Genomic DNA, 18,905 nt, shown 5'->3' with positions numbered 1-18,905 from the left:
AAGAAGGGGATGGGCACTTACCGCCGTTTCAAACTGCTATAGCCGTTTCATCAGGCGGTAAGCTCTGGGCCCCCTGCCACATCACGTGACATGTAAGCTACCGTCGGTTCAAATGGCGTTAACAATTTTAATTATTTTTTGGGTTAGTGACTGCCGTTTGAAACGTCTACCGGCTGTATAAGTCTATATCTGCAATTTTTATCCAACATTATTTTTGCAAAATCGTAAAAATTAAATATAAAAATAAAAAAATTCCTCTGTCGTTAGTAGGCCCGAGTCTTTTTGGTTGTTACTCTTGTTAGCACAAACTTCCTATAAAGAAGAGCTATAACTAGTCAGCTCAAACAGACTCATGGAAAATATTAAACCATCGGGGTAATACCTAGAAAATGCAAAGCACCTATTCCGATTGCGAGTGGTATACTGAAATTGGAAGAGAGGACGAATCGCGAGTGCATTTCTCACATCTGTAGCAAAAGATATGATAACTGAGAAGTGAGGGTAAACGGATGACGAAGATCACATGCATCACCGAAATTACAAGTGTAAGGGACGTTTGGATAGCAGGGGCTAAACTTTAGCCCTGTCAATGTTCGGATACTAATTAGGAGAACTAAACATAAGCTAATTACAAAATTAATTGCAGAACCCCTAGGCTAAATCGCGAGACGAATCTATTAAGCCTAATCAATCCATCATTAGCGAATGGTTACTGTAGCACCACATTGTCAAATCATGGACTAATTAGGCTTAATAGATTCGTCTCGCGATTTAGCGTAGAGGTTGTGTAATTATTTTTGTAATTAGTTTAGGTTTAATACTCCTAATTAGTGTCCAAACATTCGATGTGACGAGAACTAAAATTTAGTCCCCTCCTCCCAAACACCCCCCTTAGTTTTGATGTTGACAGTGTGGCATACATGTAAACCAAACCAAAGATTGCTGTTTGCCATTATAATATTGACACATTAACGGACTTCAGGAAGCCCTTTGGTTCTTGTACCTTATTGCACATAACATAAAGGCTACCAGAATTAGGAAACTGAGCCCAGCCATAACCCAGTAAAACCGATCAAATGCGCTTCGTTCAAGTTATCAGGGATCCACTCTCGATTGCCCCCTCCGGCGATGAACACCGGTACGAGAGAAAATCATCTCACGGTACACATAATTGTTAACGTAAAATCTGAACTTCATGCTTCTGTGTTGAACAACACGGAGGATCTAGAAGATTTGCTTAATTCCAGTGTAGGTTCCAAATCGACTCACGAAGGTGCAAGACGTGCCAGTCAATTTGATCTGAAATTGACAAGGGAAACATTAAATTCCTGACCCGATAGGTGGCTAAGTCTTCGAGCTCATTAATAAGCGTTACTCTGAATAAACACCATAACAGTCAGGTTTCAAATGTAATCATATGGTGCAAATAAAATAGGAACATTAATGACATGTGCCATCGGCTATATGAGCTGACGGGCTAAAATAGATGCAATGTAAAACAACAGCCATAAAAGGAGCTCGTGCTAATTATACACATGTCAGATAAACTAACAGATTTAATTAGTGTCATGAGACGTAGATTGGACTTAACTAAAACAGTACGGCCGAGACTGGGAGGGTATTAACTTCAATCTATTAATCTAAAAGCTTAAAGCACGGTAGCAAAGATCTCTTGCCTACCACTTAGAAGCCGATTAAGCTAACGGATCTAATTAATATCATGAGACATAGATTGGATAACCAAGGTATTATGACTGAGAGGGCATTAACTTCGACCCACCAACGTAACATACTAGCTTGCGGTAGCAAGGCCTCGTATGCACAGCTAAAGGCTCCATAACGTTGTCACATTTCTAAGAGATATGTATGATACCCAACCGATGCATCGGCTCTCAATGGTAGCATGTTGATGTTAAGGATCCGACGGCTAGCAATGTGAGGGGCAAGGGTAAAGATCTATCGAACCTAGCATATGTAAAACAAGTAAAGCATGTAAGATCTAACGAGCTGATACGATCCGATAATTGGTGAACGTTTAAACAAGACTAGGAAGCCGATAAGAACGAACTAATCAGATTTAAGTCGTTTGATAACTATGAGCGTTGATAAAACTAAGAGATCGATACGATACAACTTAATCAAACCAAACAACTCGATAATTATGAGCAACATCGAAGTCAAATAGAATTTTGGACAAAGCCTAAAAGGTTGTACTTGCAATCGAAGCAACTCGATAACTAGCCACACGATAAGAGATTAGAATAGTGGATGATGCCTGGAAAGTTCTGATACAGATAACGTAATGACCGGGTGACGGTACTTACAAGCTCGCCTGAGATCGAAGCCGGTGCAGACTCTACTCCTAAACCTAAGGTTTTAGCGACGTGGCGCCGAAAGGTTGTATTGATTGATTAATGATTTTATTCGATACAAGGCTTATGGGTTTATATTTATACCCTAGAGTAAACTAAAATCCTAGTTGGTTAAGACATGGACCGTTACAAACGCATCTAAAACTACTAAAGATAAACCTTCACACGTTCCCTTATTTGGTAAAATTGATTCTCCACCGGATCGGCTTCTCCTCGGCTTCTATCGACGTCTAGAACTGGTCATCTGTCCTTGGTCATCACAGGAGCACCAACAGACTTTCTTCTGCAAGTCCGTCGGCTGTCAGAACCTTATCTCATTGGTTGACTCTGGTAAAAAGCGATGTCAACGTTAACCTTTGGCATATGCAATCTGTAAGCGCCCCCCCCCCCTCCGCTAAAGATTCGTAATGCCATTTGAAATGCCAGCAAATCTTCTAAATGCCGGAACAAGGATTCTTTCATGGACTGGAACGAGAACAAGGACAGATCTGATATCCACAGATTGGAAGGATGCTGCAGGTATTTCAAAAGAGCCGATGTGTTTGTCCATTACCATACCTTGTTCTATAAAGGTCGAAGACATCTGTTCCAGGACTGTACAAAAGAATATCATTGTGGCTCAGGTAGGCAGCATTCTAATCAGAATCTTATGCTCTTCCACTTGACTCACAGTACACACATTATCCATGATTCAAGCAGGCCAACAGAATCACAATCAGATGATACCACAACTGCAGCTTTATCAAAAAATCTGCAAGAGGAAAAAGAGGATCACTGCTTGGAATTGAGAAATACACTTGGTTGCGCTATGAATTTTCTTTTTTAATCTGTGGAAATACTTAAGGGGTGTTTGGATACGAGGTGCTAAACTTTATCAGGGTCATATCGGATGTTCGGATGCTAATTAAAAAGACTAAACATAAGCTAATTACAAAACTAATTGCACAAATGGAGTCTAATTCGCGAGATGAATCTATTAAGGCTAATTAATCCATCATTAGCAAATGGTTACTGTAGCACCACATTGTCAAATCATGGACTAATAGTCTTAATAGATTCATCTCGTGAATTAGACTCTATCTGTGCAATTAGTTTTGTAATTAGACTATGTTTAATACTCCTAATTAATATCCAAACATCCGATGTGACAGGTGCTAAAGTTTAACGGGGGTTATCCAAACACCCCTTTAGGTTGATTGGGTATCTTCTTGTGGCCTTTGTATTGACATAAGTTTGAACTGTAGAAGCATAACAAATGCATACCGTGTCATATGGTACAGGCAAATCAAAGCAGAATCAAATACATTCCTATAGTTTCAACACATGGACTGTAGACTCTAGAATACGGTACTACCAAGTACAAGAAATCCTTTTCCTTTCATGGTTTCAAATATAGGTTTAGAATAATCTCAAATGGTCATATATATTTAAAAATTTCTAAGTAAACTTATATGGAAATGCAAACTCAAGTCAATGCAAGTGTATGGAATGAAATATCATAATAGAATGTTACTTAAGTCCGGCTGTATGCTTTTATTTCTTGCTTCCTTCAATCGATGAACCTTGCTCAGGAAGCTCATAAAGAAGTGAAAAATCGCTTGGGGTAAATCTTTATTGAAGTTGCGGATAGCTGCAAAAACAACCTGTGATACTCCTGTCATAGGGCTTGCTCCAATTCTCTGAAATCTATGTACAGGAAAGCCCAAGAGAAAAATACTTGGACCTAGAGCCACAAACAGTGCCGTGATGGTAAAACCCCAGAGCCAGCCTTCATGTTCTTGTACCCACACGAGCCAGCACTGAGTGCAAAATAGTGCCAACTGAAGAAAGAGCTCTTTCTGTTTCTTTCCTCTTCATTATTATGATCAAATTGATCAGCACCAAAGGACGTAATACAAGGGTTCAGTGCACCATAACCTATAACAACCATGTACAAGCCAACAAACTATGATGAACTGATATGATACTATATCTGTCCAAGAAAACAGAATATGGGGACCAGTAGAGAGTGCTGCTGACAGAATCAACATCCCCATTCCCTAAATAAACAGGATAGGGGCAACAGAAGATAACACGGTAAGAAATTCGATCTCGGATGTTGAATGCACATCTAATACTAACAAACCTGGCCCGTGGGGGAAAGACCGCTCCACGATATTTCTCCAAGAAGAGCTCAACCGGAGCCTAGTTGAGAAAGGTACTGGCACCCCTCATACATGGATAATTCAGCCCTTGTGGTTCGGGTCTTGACCAGTACATGAGGGCCCGCCAACCATATGTCGGTCTCACCCATGCCGACTAGGGAGACCAACGAGTGATGTTTTTTTTTACCCAGTCTGAAATTCGCTCCCACGGGGATTCAAACTCGGGACCTGAGGTGCTACTGAGGTAAGTGCAACCGCTAAGCTACAAGCAGGTAAGTGTGATTGAAAATTGTACTCCGAGAAACCAGAGGCTTCTTGGATGTCCTATTCCACATGTGGATTGGAGGGGACCGGGGGGATTGAGGGGAATATTAGTTCATTCCCCCTCAATCCCCTCCAACCCACATGGGAATGGTTAATCCAAACTAACTCTTATATTGTCTATATTAATGCCACAATACTATTATATTATGTGACTGACATAAAATTACTACTCTTCAAATATAGTTATGATCTCTTAAATTATTTGTTTCAAACTTTCGATAAGGGTCTGAGTTCACTCTTCTTGAGGATAGTGTACTGACATAAATGTTACCACTTACAGTAATTACAGTACAGGTCAAATTTAGCACATAGCAAGAACAAAGATTGTGAGATTAGGGTTACCAGTACTTCCCCAGATACGAATCAGCTAAGAAGGCTCCAACCAGAGGTGCAAGATAGCTGGTACCGCGCCAAGTTGAAACATTTCTTGCAGCGACACCATTTGTTTCATGTAAGACTTTTGTGAGATAGCTGACTAGGTTTTTTACAATTGAAGAAGAATAGGCCAGATACCAGCAGAATAAACAGACAGCAATAATATATTCGTTTTGTATTGGATCTCTATTTAATAAAAAACTCAAAAAATATAAACTAAATTCAACACAATTTGACCATTGCATGTCCAACTACGGTCTTCAAAAACAAAGGCTGATTCGAGAGATTATTTCAATACTTGCCTAAGTTTAAAGAGCAACTCTTCCAGTTTCCTCTGTGTGTTTTCGAAGCCGGATGCCCAAAGATACAAACAGATCCATCACCTGTATATTCTATTGTACCTTGCATTCCACAGTTAGAAATAGTAATTAACAGGGACAACCAAAAAATCATTCCTTAGGGGACAATAGCAAACATTAAATACTAAGGGGTGCCAAATGTAGGTTTTCTTTTTAAAACTGTGCATGGAATATTTAAGAGCTAAAGGGGGAAGTACATCAGCCCACCCAGGATGACAGATTGACAGTCTCACCATGTAGTAATCTAGTTTTGAGACAAAGGTTTCAATAGAGAAAAGATGCACAAAGATTTCAATAGATTGGTACTATCACAAGTAGCAACATGACAAGGACCCACCAATCTGTTTATGGTCAAATTGGGTTAGTATGTGGCTAGCTGTATGTTCTTGTAGTAAGTGTTCATATATGCATATTAAAAAGAAAATACTCCATCTATTTCAAAATGTAGGTCGTTTTGACTTTTCTAATCTAGACATAACCCTATATTTAAGTGCATAGCAATATCTATGTATCAAGAAAAGCCAAAACGACCTACATTTTGGACCAGATGGAGTAAGTATGCAAATGTGCAAGAATTGTATGAAACGATCTGTAGTGGCAAGCCTGCCTTCCGTACTTTCAAATACCAAAACAAGATAAACTACTGCAGTCAAAAGATTTATCTTGTTTTTCATCTGCCACAAGTATTGTTAGGGCCTATTTGGATACTATCCTCAAATGGAGTGTTAAAGTTTAACAAATTGGGGTGTTTGGATGATCTGTTAAACTTTAACATCTTAGGTTGAAATTGACAATATTGCCCCTCATTACTCCTGGGCCACCCGACGGCGTTGTGAGGTAGCGGCCGTGCTCCTGGGGCACCCGGCCGGTGCTCGAGGGAGGAGGTGCTCCAGAGGAGGTGCGCCGGAGGGAGGAGGTGCGCCGGAGGGAGGAGGCCAGAGGAGGTCCTGCAGGGGCCGGTCCGGGAGGAGGTGAGCCAGAGGGAGGAGGACGGAGGAGGTCCCGCGGGGGCCGTTCCGGGAGGAGTTGCGCCGGAAGAGATCTTGCGTGGGGCCCGACGGCAGAGGAGAGGATTGGGGACGGAGGGACCGCACTTAGGGGCCGACGGTGGTGGAGGAGAAGTCGCTCGCCGGCTCTCCCGCGCGGCCACTCGTCGGCGCCGCTCAGAGCCGCCCTCCGCGCCCGTGCCCACTCCCGCTGCTCCTGCCTCCCGCGCCCGTCGCCGAAGCCGCCACCTGCCCCGAAGCCGCACCGCCGAAGCCTGCCTCGCCACCGAAGCCACGCCTGCCTGGCCGCTGCTGCCGCGCTACTCCTCCCCGACCGCTGTTGTGCCCGCTGCTCCCCCCCAGACGTTGCTGCCACACTGCTGCTCTCGGCCGCCCGCCGCTGCCTCCGAGAGGAGAGAGAGGATGTGAGAAAGAGGGAGAGGAGAGAGAGGAGGACCTGCGAGCGGGATGGACTGCCGGCGGGAGGAGATGGCGGCGAGCGGGGAGGATGCGATGCGGGAGGGGAGGATGCGCAGGCGGCAGGGAGGAGAGAGAGGAGGAGAGAGAAAGGGGGGCAATTAGGGAAAGAGTAGAGAGGGGTACCACTTTTAACAAGTTTATCAAGTTTTAACACCCCATTGATATGTTTATGAAATTGGGAGTGTTAAACTTTAACACAACCTTTTAACACTCCTGCTTGGGAGCCAATGTGTTAAAAAGGTGTTAAAAGTGGGGGTGTTAAAGTTTAACACCCCTTTCCAAACAGGCCTTACTTTTCACCCAAGTTTGCTTTAATTCTTTTATTAATTACAATAAGCTTTATGCTCTGAGGTGGACCACAGTGGGGTAGCAATTAGGAAGATGGCAAAATAATGATCGTATATTCATATACACAGTGATTTAAAATACATGATGTTAGAAAAGATAACCATAACGCTGAAAACTCATCTAGCTGTCTTTCTTCTGGAGTTTGATATAGCTTGAGAAGCTGAAAGTCTGAAAAGCCTGTATGAGTTGAAACTTCAACAGGAAAGGTTTAATTATATGCCATAAAACCATCGTTAGTACTACAAACCACCATGATCATCAGATATTAGGTTGCTGAACCTAACTAGTTTCACTACTTCAGTCAGTAACTGCTGACACTTGAAAATTTCCCTATTCCCTATTTTTGTGCAGCATAAGACCAGAATTCAAATGATTTGGCTATATATGAGCCTAAATATTAGTCTCAAACTATTAAAACATAAACAGCAACTGATTGCTCGAACTATGCCTACCAACATATCAGGGGTGAAAGACTTCCCCTTGACGAAGTTCATCATCATTTAAAAAAAATGAACATCATGACTGAACATGTGGAAAGAACCAAATAGACGGCACTGATGGCAAGGGGAGGAGGCGGGCGTTACCAGATCGTATGCATACTCTCCCCTTCGGATGCCGACTACCACCGTCGGACGGTCCGTCCTGCGTAGCCTCCCGTCGCTGCCACCAGCTGCCGTCCTCTGCCGACGACGGCACCTGGAGCACCTTCGCGTCGAACGGGTTATCCATCCGGAAGCCAATGCGGCTCCCGCGGGCTTGCTGGAGACGCCGGGCGTCCGCCGGCGGGGCAGGTCGCATCGCAGAGTGGACGGCGGTCACAAAATTTGCAAATTAAATTCTCATTGGGATCGTGATTGTTCTCCGCGATCCGTTTATTTACGTAAAGTTCCCTAAACTAAATCGCGATTACTAATCGTGATCCGATTATTTAAACAAACCCCCCTAAAACGGATCCTGTGTAATAACCGCGACCGATTATTTACATAAAACCTCCTAAATTGGATCGAATCGCGATCCAATTATTTTCATAAAACCCCTATTTGTTTCCCTATATTTTACAAACTAGTCCTTTCGTAGTTCTGTTCTTCTCTTACCACGGCGACGCAGCGCTCTCCTTCCCGTTCGCCGCCGACGAGATAGATTGGCTGGCAAGCTGTGCCCGGTGACACATTCGGAGTGTCCAGTCGCGCCTTCTCGTCGCCGTGTCCGTACTCATGCTCGTCTCAACCTTCCTCCTCTCCTCCGCCTACTCCATGCTCCGCGCCCTCCTCTACTCCTTTTCTCCGCCCAGAGCGGGCGGGCGGGCGGCGGCGGCCATCCCGTGCTGTATCTTCCACTTGAGATGGCCGGCGAGGAGGAGGTCGTCCTCCATGTCTTCGTACGCCACTACGTGGCCCGGGATGGCATTGGCTCGGTCGAGGCCGTCCTCCCCCTGGCCTTCGTCCGCGTCAACGAACAGGCAGCGGAGCGCGCCCGCGAGGCTGCGGTACCCGGCATGCCGGTTGAGGTGGTCTCGGTGGCAGATGCCCGTCCAGGACCACGGTCACCGGCGGCACGACGTTCGCGGCGACTTCGTCGTCGTCCTTCACCGACAGCTTCAGCCGCATCTTCTTCTGCTGCTGCGCCGCTACTACTCATCGTGGAGAGGATGAGGATCGGACTAGGAGGTCTCTGAGCTCACCGGAGTTTGGGGTAGTGAACTAGTGATGGAGATTGGAGAGGAGGGGGTTTCACTCTTTCCAACAGCTCCATATGGTCAAGATACAGCACGAGATGGGAGAATTACACGCCGCGGAGGGGATACGGCATGAATCGAATTGAACGGGCATCCTGACTTCCTGAGATCGAGTCTCGGGAGGGAGTGGAATTGCAGAGTGAAGAGGTGGGAAGGTGAAGACGCACCTGGGGATACTCCTTGCCGGAAACCGGCAAAACCATCGCAATACTTGTTCAGGAGTTTCGAAAAATCCAAGTGTCCAGGAAACACAACCACGTTGAGTTCCCGCAGATCCCCGGAGAATCAATTGCTGCTTTTTCGAACTCAACTGATGCAAGAGTTCCCACAAATTGCCTTGGAATCTGTCACTGAATTAGTAGAACATAGAGATTCATACACAACTTAGTCCATAGCACACAGCACGGCGATTATACAACACTGAAAAAGAAACCAAAACAAGGCAATGGCTACATCTTCACTTGTTAGATCTCCACAGTAGTGTTACAACAAAGAAAACTCTAGTCTAAAATACGTAGTATACAAAAGAATCAGATACTCGCAGCCATTATGGTTTCCATGGTGCTGATGGCGGTGGAGGTGATGGGAACATGGGCGGCACTGCAGAGAACATCGTGTTCTTGTCCACCCCATGGCTTTCACCGGACAAAGCTACCAATGCTGCGACTAGACCAGCATTGCCCGCCAGCGTTGCTTCAGTGTAGTTGTAGTTCTTGCGGGCATCTTTGAATCCATCATGGCGATCGGGGCCAGCGACCATAGCTCCAACTATGATGTTCGGGTTTGGCTTCTTGGTGTCCCTCCACTTCCACCCTCCTTTGCAGCCATAGTGAACACCGTTTTTGGGGATCGAAGCACCCTGGTGGTGAACATGCTTGGGGTAATGTTTTCCGAACCCTACCACATAGCTCATCTTCAAAGGATTCTTTCCTAAGATGTACTCAATCTGATAGAAGGAACAAATTAGCATCAGGGGTTAAAAACTGCTGGAACAAGATTGTAGTATAAAATGCTACCAGCTTACCTGAGTCCTTGCAAAACCGCGAAGAACCTCAATAGAGTAGAAATGGGGGCCGCAATACCACCCAGGGGTATCTGCAGCCTCAAGATAGTCACTGAACACAGAAGCAAGGAATGCAGCGTTGGCCACATATTGAAGAGGCTGTGGCTTCCCGTGATTTAACTGAATCAAACCACCTGTAATGAAAATTTTCAGTAAACTATTCTAAAAAGCAGTAGTGATAGTGTAATACACTGAGTTGATGGCTATAAGACCTTTTGTTCTGTTGAAAGACTTAAAGATGGGAAGGTAGGAACACATGATAATGCTAGTTTGGTTGTGGAATGTCCTCAACATCTCTTCATACGGATATCCAGGGCTCAAGAAAAGCCTTAACCGGCTTAGAAGAACCTGGAATTGAAGATAAATAAAAAGGTAAGACAAGCATGTCAAAAGCCATTATTCGTTCAACAGCAAACAAAAAATGCTACCTTTTCCTATTTAGAAAAAGGGCTCGATTACCACATGACCACATGAGTTTTTTTCTTAAAAAAAAGAAGTTATAAAGAGTGTTGTGTTATAGTAGAATGCTGCATGGAGATTGAAAGAGTGTGACACCCCAGCTATTAGTACAACATTGCCTGTTTAAATGATGAACACTAGCATGTTGTACCTATTGGTCCGGATCTAATTAACACCTATGGGTAAAGGGAAAGGGTGCTATGCATGCACAGGCCTAGACAGGACAACAATGAAGATGTGCCCACATCACCCTTAATATATCAACAAAACCCTGACTCACATGCTCTATAATTGGAATCATCCTATTGTTTAACAATAGTTAGTACCTTAAATATGACAGGAGGTTGACCTGGCACTAAATTACTACCACAGCTGAGCAAGTTGATGTATACTTGTAGAAAAATAATGATTCAACATATAGGGCAGATGTTATAACGAAATGTACTACTCCAGTACCATGTATAAACCATCAACCAAACTAAATGCCAGCGGGTCATGTAAGGAATGTCTCAACATTTAATTAGGCAAGATAAAATTAAGACATTTACCTGTGCACCAGTGAGCTTATTATCCCAGCTGAACACACCATAATCCGGACCACCCCAGAAAGCACCAGCATGCTTTGCAAGCTTGGGGTGTGTGGCCAGAGTCAAGTATGACGAATTGCCAGTCGCAAGGTACATCCATGAACTACCCCACACAAACTCATCCCAGTAGCTGGTTGAATTGTAGAACTTTGCAGCATCTGAACCACCTGCACTATACCTGCCACGCCGATCCCGTGCAAATTGGAAGAGAGTGGTAGCACCATGTACAAGCTTCTGTGAGTAAGCCTTATTGTCCCTGAATACAATAGAAGCTGCAGCTAATGCTGCAGCCATTTCAGCAGCAAGATCCGAACAGGCGTGGCACTCGACCACTGGACGTGGGTAGTCGATGTCCTCTGGCCTCATCCAACAATAATGATCATTGGGCTGTGTAGAACCAGGTGACGTTGCAGCACTTCCCACCTGCACCCTCCCCATAATTTTTTAGATTAGCATGGCCTGGTGGGACAAGAACATAACACCCAGCGCATCTCTATTTGTGGTGATTTATTTTTACCTGCGCAATGACACGATCAATGCTATCGGCTGAGGAGTTAAAGGTCTTCAAGAAGTAGTCTGCTCCCCACTTGATAATGTCACGGACATGGCCAAGTTCTCCAACAGCCTCGTACTTAGCACTGTACTCAATGACACTCCAGCTGAGGAGGGTCATGGAGAAGGCAGCTGGGAAGTTGAACTTGACGGCATTGCCAGCGTCGTAGTACCCGCCGACCAGGCTTCTCCGTACTGCCGGGTCCGAGAGCCCATCCTTCATGCAAGAGTTACCACGCCATGGTACATTGTTGTGCTTCGGAAGCTTGCCAGCTGCAGCAAATTTGAAGAACGCGGACATGAATGAAATGCGCATTTCACATTTGAAAATCAATCTTCAAAATGCAGTTTAGGCATTTTTAAGGACAGATCTGAAAGATAAGAGAACCAGGAGCGCTCGTCCTCTCTCCCATTTCAGGTAATGAATCGAGAATATAACTAGCTAAAACGACTAAAAAGTCCAGCTTTCCAACAGGCGATGCAAAGCATCGTCAAAACCACCACTAAAAATTTAATCTATCATTATTCTACAATTCTACTACCGAGTAAAAAACAGTCCGCTGTCTAAAAAATCAGCCATTTTTTATACCAAAATTTCCCAAACCAGGCCCTAAATTTCTCGAATCACCAGAGTAATGGCTGCGGACACAAAAAAGAAAGAAAAAACACAAGCATTTCCCACAAGAAAACGCGAAACCCCAAACGAAACAGAAGTGCAGGAAAAGAGCAGCAACTCACATCTCTGCGCGTTGAAGAACATGAGCGCCTTGTGCAGCGCGACGGTGTAGTCGTCTGGCGGCGGCGGCGGGCGGTGCCTCCTTGGGATGGCCTTGGCGATCCCCGCCACGACCCCCGCGAAGACGGCGGCGGCGAGGAGCACCCCGAGCGTCCAGACGAAGAGCTTGCGGCTGACGACGAGGCAGCCGATGTCGACGTACTTCTTCTTTTTGCGGCCCTGGTCCCCGGGCCCCGCCAGCAGCCAGCTCTGCTGCGTCTCGTCGAGCGTCCGCGACAGCGCGCCCCGGTCGATGTCCAGGTTCCGGCTGCGGTCGTCGTCCGTGGCCGAGTCGGGGCATATCTCCAGCGGCCCGCCCCACGGGTCCCTCCCGTACATGCTCATCCTGCCCCCCTCCCCGCCTACTAGCTAGCAACAAATGCCGCCGCGCCGATTGACGCCTCTGGCACGGCGGCCGCGGGGCGATTTTCCGGCGTTCTTCCGGCGACGCAAGGGCGATGGATGGAAAGGGAACTGGGGAAGAGCTGTGGGCTATGGGGCAGTGGGATACTGGGGTTTGCTGGGGGAGAGGCGGCCGGAGTGGTGGTGGGGGTGGGATATCAGGGGTAGGGACGCATGCCTGCTGTACTTTGGCTGCCGGCGGGTTGGGCAACGGAGCGCGTTTGGAGTAGTGTGGAGTTGGGTGTGGGGACGGCGGCGGATGCTTGCTGCTGATATTGCTTACGGGATAAGCAGATTTGTTTTCTTGCTGCCTCAGTAGTAATGACCGTGGACTCCCCGGTCTTCCTCGTCCACGCGTGCTTCGTGCTCACCTGTTTGGTGCTGGGTCTTTGTTTTATTGCTGTTAACAGGGGGCTTCGGGCTTTCGGCAGAGGTTTAACTGTTTCAGGTTCAGCGTTACCTTTAATTGTTTTTTATAAACTGATTCCTCTAGAATGTTTTGCGAATCTGAGTTGTTGGCTTCCTGCTGATTCAGTACATTATTTTTTCCTTTTTATAATAAAAGATAATGTTTTTCTATTTTCTCAGTGACCCAAAGTGCTTCTGTAGTTCTGTTGGTGCTTCATTATCAAGGTCGTTGTCCCGCTAGATCGTGTTGCACACTTGTACGACCCAGCAGTTCCAACTGTTGCATCCGGTACTGTTCATGTCGAGGAGTGTACCCCTGCACGCAACGCAAGTGGAGTGGGTTCGGTGAGCCGTGCTTGGCACCCGCCTGCAGTGATACCTTGTTCCTCCCGGCATCCAGCACTTGGCCATTGCTCGCGGATCAACGCATGATCCGGAAGCTCCTGGATTCGGTTAGGTGTAACTGCGCTGGAAAGGGACGGAGCGCAGCTAACAAAAAGCGATGGAGACCACGCACGAGCCATTCTCCTTGCACAGTAAGTTTAGTTTAGCGGGCAATCAGACCGTTAGACTAGTCTGTTCGTGAAAAGATGAGAGGATATCACGAGGAGTCGTGATTGGGGATGAGACGGCTCTCTTGCAAGGCAAGGCAAACGGCGCGGAGGAGCAAACGGGAGGGCGACGCGACTGAACCGCCATTCATCCATCCATGATCCATCCGGGCTTTGCCGAAAGCGGGCACTTTCCCGTTTCTACTTTCGTGGCCACTGGCTTCGTGCCCGTGCAGCGCCGATTTGGCGTGGCGAGCAGTCGTGAAAACCTTGCTGCTGAAGTTATTTTAGTCGGGCGTTGTTTATTCGTAGCGCCTGTCTTTTGCTGCTTTCCAACACAACGATGAAGTGTTGCTCTCGTTCGTCCGTGTAGCTGTCGCAGCAGCCCAGTGCGTCGTAGCACGATGGATGATACCGCGAGCAGCCTCACCTGCTGGTCCGGTAGAGGAACGCGAGCGTACTCCGTGGTCCAAGCCGGCCGATGGTATTTCGACCTCTAGTGCGAGCTACGGGATCGGCAATGGTCGAACAACTACTGATTTCTCACGATAACAAAGCTGGAACGTCGTGAAAGCAACTAATCATCGGAGGACATTTTGGGAGCTGTCAGTTCAGTTGCCGGTGGGCGCGACGGGCAGCGCAGAACACACGAAACGACCCCGGTTTGCCGTTGGCCGCAGGAAACCCATGGCCCGGCAGGCTTGCGTGAAGAGCTGCGCTTCGGACGACAGCTGGAGACAGGCAGCGGGGCGGCGGCGCGCCAAGCGAAGTGCTAGGGCGGGAACCGCGGGGCGGCGTCACGGGCCACGGAGCCCGAGCTTTGAAGGCGCGCCGAGCGAGGGGCTCGGGCCCTCGGCTGGTTTATTGCTGGTGGAGTGGTGGTCTTCACGTGACGCCGTGACGGGGGACTCCACCAAAGTCGAAGGTTCCTTGCTGTTGCTTTGCGCGTCTGCCGCCGGCTCGCCGCTACATTGTCACACTATGTTCAGCTCAGGTTATCCGCCGACTTATCAGCTACCGAACATTATTTTTTTCTTACAACAAATCAGCCATTTCAATTTTTCAGCCGGCTTATATTACAACCTCCGTTGCCTATATGCTCTCCGGCTCATCCTCCCGTTATCATTTTTTCTTGAACATGCAAGAACTCTACGCATCTTGGTATTAAGCAGAAGAGAGTTTATGTTATAAGTATGGATTACAACGTGTTACACGGGATGCAAACGCCTGAAATTAGAGTTCTAAAAGAGACTATTACATAAAATCAGGTGACAATCAAAACAAGAAAGAGCGCAAACACTTATGATGATTACTCGCGTATCAGACTACCAATGCGAGAGGCTCCCAATGCGGCTTCCTACAGCACCACCCTTTGTTGTTTTGCTTTCATCTTTGAACAACCTTGCATTTCTCCTTTCCATATGTGTCTGGTCTTGAGCATGAGCGAGGAATCGAATCCTCTTTTCCTATTCTGCTGGTATCGATGACGCATGAAGCTCCATCATTCCTGCATATGTATGGCTCTTGGAAAGGAACAGACACAACGGTATGAGTTGAGGACTCCCCACTAGATTTCTTTCGCAAAGTAACAGTTTACCAGAATGTGGTCAGCTATCTCCTTCTCTTGATCGCAAAACCAACATTCATCCGTTGCATCGAGGTCGTGACGACGCTGCCTATCCGTCGTCCATAACCGCCGCCTTGAAGCCAGCCAAATGAAAAATTTTACCTTTGGAGGAGCTCATGATTTCCAGATACGTCTCGCTCGACACTTCCCTGGTGTAAAGCCTCATAGGCAGATTTTGATGAGAATTGCCCGTTAGCAGTCCATTTCCAAATGAAGACATCTTCTTCATCTGCTAAGTGTAGATCAGAAATCCGCTCCCATAGCCCAAGGTATTCAACTATTGACTGGACGGACGGGGATTCCTGAATTGCACGTATCCAGCGTCGATTCAGCAGGTCTTGCTCGACTGTTTGCTTACGCCTTATCCTTCGTGGTACCGCCTCATACAGAGTAGAGGCTAACTGAGCCACCGATGATACCTCAATCCAATTGCTTTTTTAAACGAACTAGGCGGAAGAGTTGCCGATTATATTAAAAAGAAGATGAAGCTCAGACTAGGCAAAAACAACAAATGAAAAAACAACACAAACACCGGCAGGTTGGATTGGATCATCAACACATACCGCATCACGCCATTGCACTTAACTCAACTTAATAACACATCGGTCGGTTGGATTGGGACATCAACACGCGCCGAACTCAACACATCTCAAGCAGATTTAACTCCGCCCGACAACGGCAGTAGAGCTGAAGCTTTTCCGCGCCACCCACCAACATTCACGCTCATGTAGTCGCCGAAACCTCCAGGCATGCCTCCAGGCGTGGCCCTGCGTTGACAGGGAACCGATAGAAGCAGACTGCACCGCACCAAGAAGGCCATCGCCATACGGGACCCTCCATTGTAGTGCTGCTGCAACACCACACTCCACTTGAAGAGTGGTACCACCGAATCCGGACCTCTCGTAGGCTGCCTCGTAGTCGCCACCGCGATAACATAACGCGCGGGGGCCTCGCCACATCCGCCGTTGGACTCCACCTCGCTCTCGTCACCTCGAAGAAACACCGCGTGCGGGGGCCTCGCGACACCCGCCACAGTACTCCACGTCATGGATCCGTTTCTTTTATCACGGACAGAGTGGTGAGCAATATTGCCCCGCTCCACAAGATCTCCATCGATCAGCCAAGCCGCCGTCGCAGGTCAACTTTGCCTCGTTGCTTCATCCGCGCAAATAGCCTCCGCCGCCGTGTCAACAAGCCAGAGAAGTTATTTGGGCCGTCTTCCAACAATGTACCACACCGAATAGCCCAGCCAAGCTTAGCAACCTGCCGCGGTCCGCTGCAAGCCTAGTCGTCCCATGATGTCATTGCCGCAAGCACCATCCTCTGACACAATCCTACACCACACTGACCGTTGCCAAGCAACGCCAGCCGCCGCAGTCTGCTGCAAGCAGCCAAAATCGACAACCATGCGACAACCCCTAGCCGCCACCATAACTGCGATCGCCTCCATATGGCCTCGGCAACACCTGTCCAGCTTGCCACGCGGCGGAATTGCTGCGACCAGCTGCAGCCGCCCATGACCGATGGACCAGCAATGCCACAAAATGAGATGGGTCTCTAGAGACGACACCTCTAAGGAGGGCATGACACCAATGGCACCGTTGTCACTCGTCCAAGATTTGGACAGGGTTTTCACCTAGAGGACCCGTGTAGCAGGGTTGTAGCTTAGACATGATGCTCCAATAGGGAAAATGATGCCCTAGGGCGCCGCCGTCATCTCCACCAGCAAGAACGCTGGCGAGGGCTTTCGCCCGAAGTATCCCAACCCCTCGTTGCACGCTCACGGCTTGACACTCCGAACCACAATCACGGCAGCCCATCCAGGATGGTACCACCGCTGTGCCTCCACGCACCACACCACCGTACCTCCACCTCCGCTGCGCTCGCCGTTCAGATGCACCACCACTCGACCTCTGCTCCTTGGACGCGGCCACCGCTGCACCGCCTCACCAGTCGTCGGGCATCTCCTCAGGATGTTGCCACCCTATACACGTGCCTCGCCACGCGCAGCCTCCTCAGGATATTTGATAGGGAGTGGTAGAATCTGACATGGGAAAATCTCTTGTATTACCTCCAACGTGTGTTCACAGCCATGTATTGGCGTAAGGGAGCACTGGCTTAGGTTGGTGCTGAGCCCAGACGCTGTCCCAAAGATCTCCAGAATAGCGACAATGCAGCGCATCTCATCAACCGCGAAGAGGATCACGTCGTCCGCATAGAAGCTGCACTGATACTTGATCGATCTGTGCCCCATTGGCTGAAGGAGGCCCTCCAAGCTAGCCTTGGCGAACAGGCGGTTCAGCGCGTCCATAACCAGTATGAAAATCATCGGCGACAGTGGATCTCCTTGCCGAAGCCCTCTGCAGTGTGTGATTGGATGCCCTGGCTCGCCATTGAGTAGAACTCTAGTTGAGGTTGTCGAGAGTAGCAAAGCGATCCAATCTCTCCAACGCTGTCCGAAACCCCAAGCTTCAAGTACTTCTAGAAGGAAAGGCCAGGCCACTGTGTCAAATGCCTTTGAGATGTCCAATTTCATTAGCATCTTGGGTATCTTCCTCTTTTTCAGCAGTACCGCCGCCCTCAGTACATATTTGAAACTGTCCAGTATGTATCGCCCCTTCATGAACGCCGTTTGATTGCCGGTAATCATGTCACCGAGTCGCACCGCCAGACGTTTGGACAACATCTTGGAGATGAGTTTGGGGAAACTGTGTATGAGACTGATCGGCCGGTAATCCTTTGGTTTCTTTGGGTCCAAGATCTTTGGAATCAGAACGAGGAGAGCACCATTCACACACCTGAGCTGTCGTCGATCCACCGTGTAGAAAGCGTTGATGGCGCATGACGTCCGGCTTGATGATCTGCCATGCCGTCTGATACAAGGCGGCCGTGAACCCATCAGGCCCAGGCGCCTTGTAGTTCACGAATCACGCCCCAAACTTCCTCTTCAGTGAATGGTAGCTCCAGCTCCGGCATCTCCCGACGCTCAACCCCCAAATTAGCCAGGTGTAGTGTTGCTGCGCGAGCGTGCTCAGTTCCCAACAGGTTCTCAAAGTACACATACAGCAGTTCTGATTTTTCTTCCTGAGAATAAACCGTGGCATCCGTCTCGTCCTCGTGCAGGCTGACGATGTAGTTCTTGCGCTGTCTGTAACTGGCATGCAGATGGAAGAACTTGGTGCATGCATCGCCCTCTTGCAGCTGGAGGATCCGCGAACGCTGCCGGGCGATGGTTCGTTCCAGAGACGCCAGGCTCAAGCACAGAACCTTGAGTTGTTTGCGAAATTCTGTCTCTTCCTCAGATAGTGCCCTTCTTTCCTGCGCACAATCAAACCGTAGGATGAGTTCCCGAGCGAGG

General features: G+C 47.8%; 1 protein-coding gene and 1 pseudogene across 1 annotated transcript; both read right to left on the bottom strand.

Moving 5' to 3' along the window:
• Positions 1-978: 978 nt before the first annotated feature.
• LOC117835726 (protein NRT1/ PTR FAMILY 8.1-like) lies at positions 979-8,186 on the bottom strand (annotated as a pseudogene).
• Positions 8,187-9,455: 1,269 nt separating this feature from the next.
• On the bottom strand, positions 9,456-13,211 carry LOC117840169 (endoglucanase 9). Its single transcript, XM_034720629.2, has 6 exons — positions 12,523-13,211; positions 11,750-12,057; positions 11,194-11,655; positions 10,399-10,534; positions 10,148-10,320; positions 9,456-10,069 (listed from the first exon to the last, which is right to left on the bottom strand). The coding sequence occupies exons 1-6, from the start codon at positions 12,902-12,904 to the stop codon at positions 9,671-9,673; spliced, it is 1,860 nt and encodes a 619-aa protein (XP_034576520.1). The 5' UTR covers positions 12,905-13,211; the 3' UTR covers positions 9,456-9,670.
• Positions 13,212-18,905: the final 5,694 nt, after the last annotated feature.

The sequence above is a fragment of the Setaria viridis genome, chromosome 9 (assembly GCF_005286985.2).
Source record: "Setaria viridis chromosome 9, Setaria_viridis_v4.0, whole genome shotgun sequence".
In the NCBI taxonomy this organism is placed as follows: domain Eukaryota; kingdom Viridiplantae; phylum Streptophyta; class Magnoliopsida; order Poales; family Poaceae; genus Setaria; species Setaria viridis.
The sequence above is the reverse complement of the archived record's forward strand: the minus strand, read 5'-3'. Positions and strand labels throughout refer to the sequence as shown.

Coding starts and splice junctions, on each gene's coding strand:
- LOC117840169 (XM_034720629.2), bottom strand. CDS start 12,904: ATGAGCATGTACGGGAGGGACCCGTGGGGCGGGCCGCTGGAGATATGC. Junction 12,058..12,522: donor GTTCTTCAACGCGCAGAGAT/GTGAGTTGCTGC, acceptor AATTTGCTGCAG/CTGGCAAGCTTCCGAAGCAC. Junction 10,321..10,398: donor GTCTTTCAACAGAACAAAAG/GTCTTATAGCCA, acceptor TTTTCATTACAG/GTGGTTTGATTCAGTTAAAT.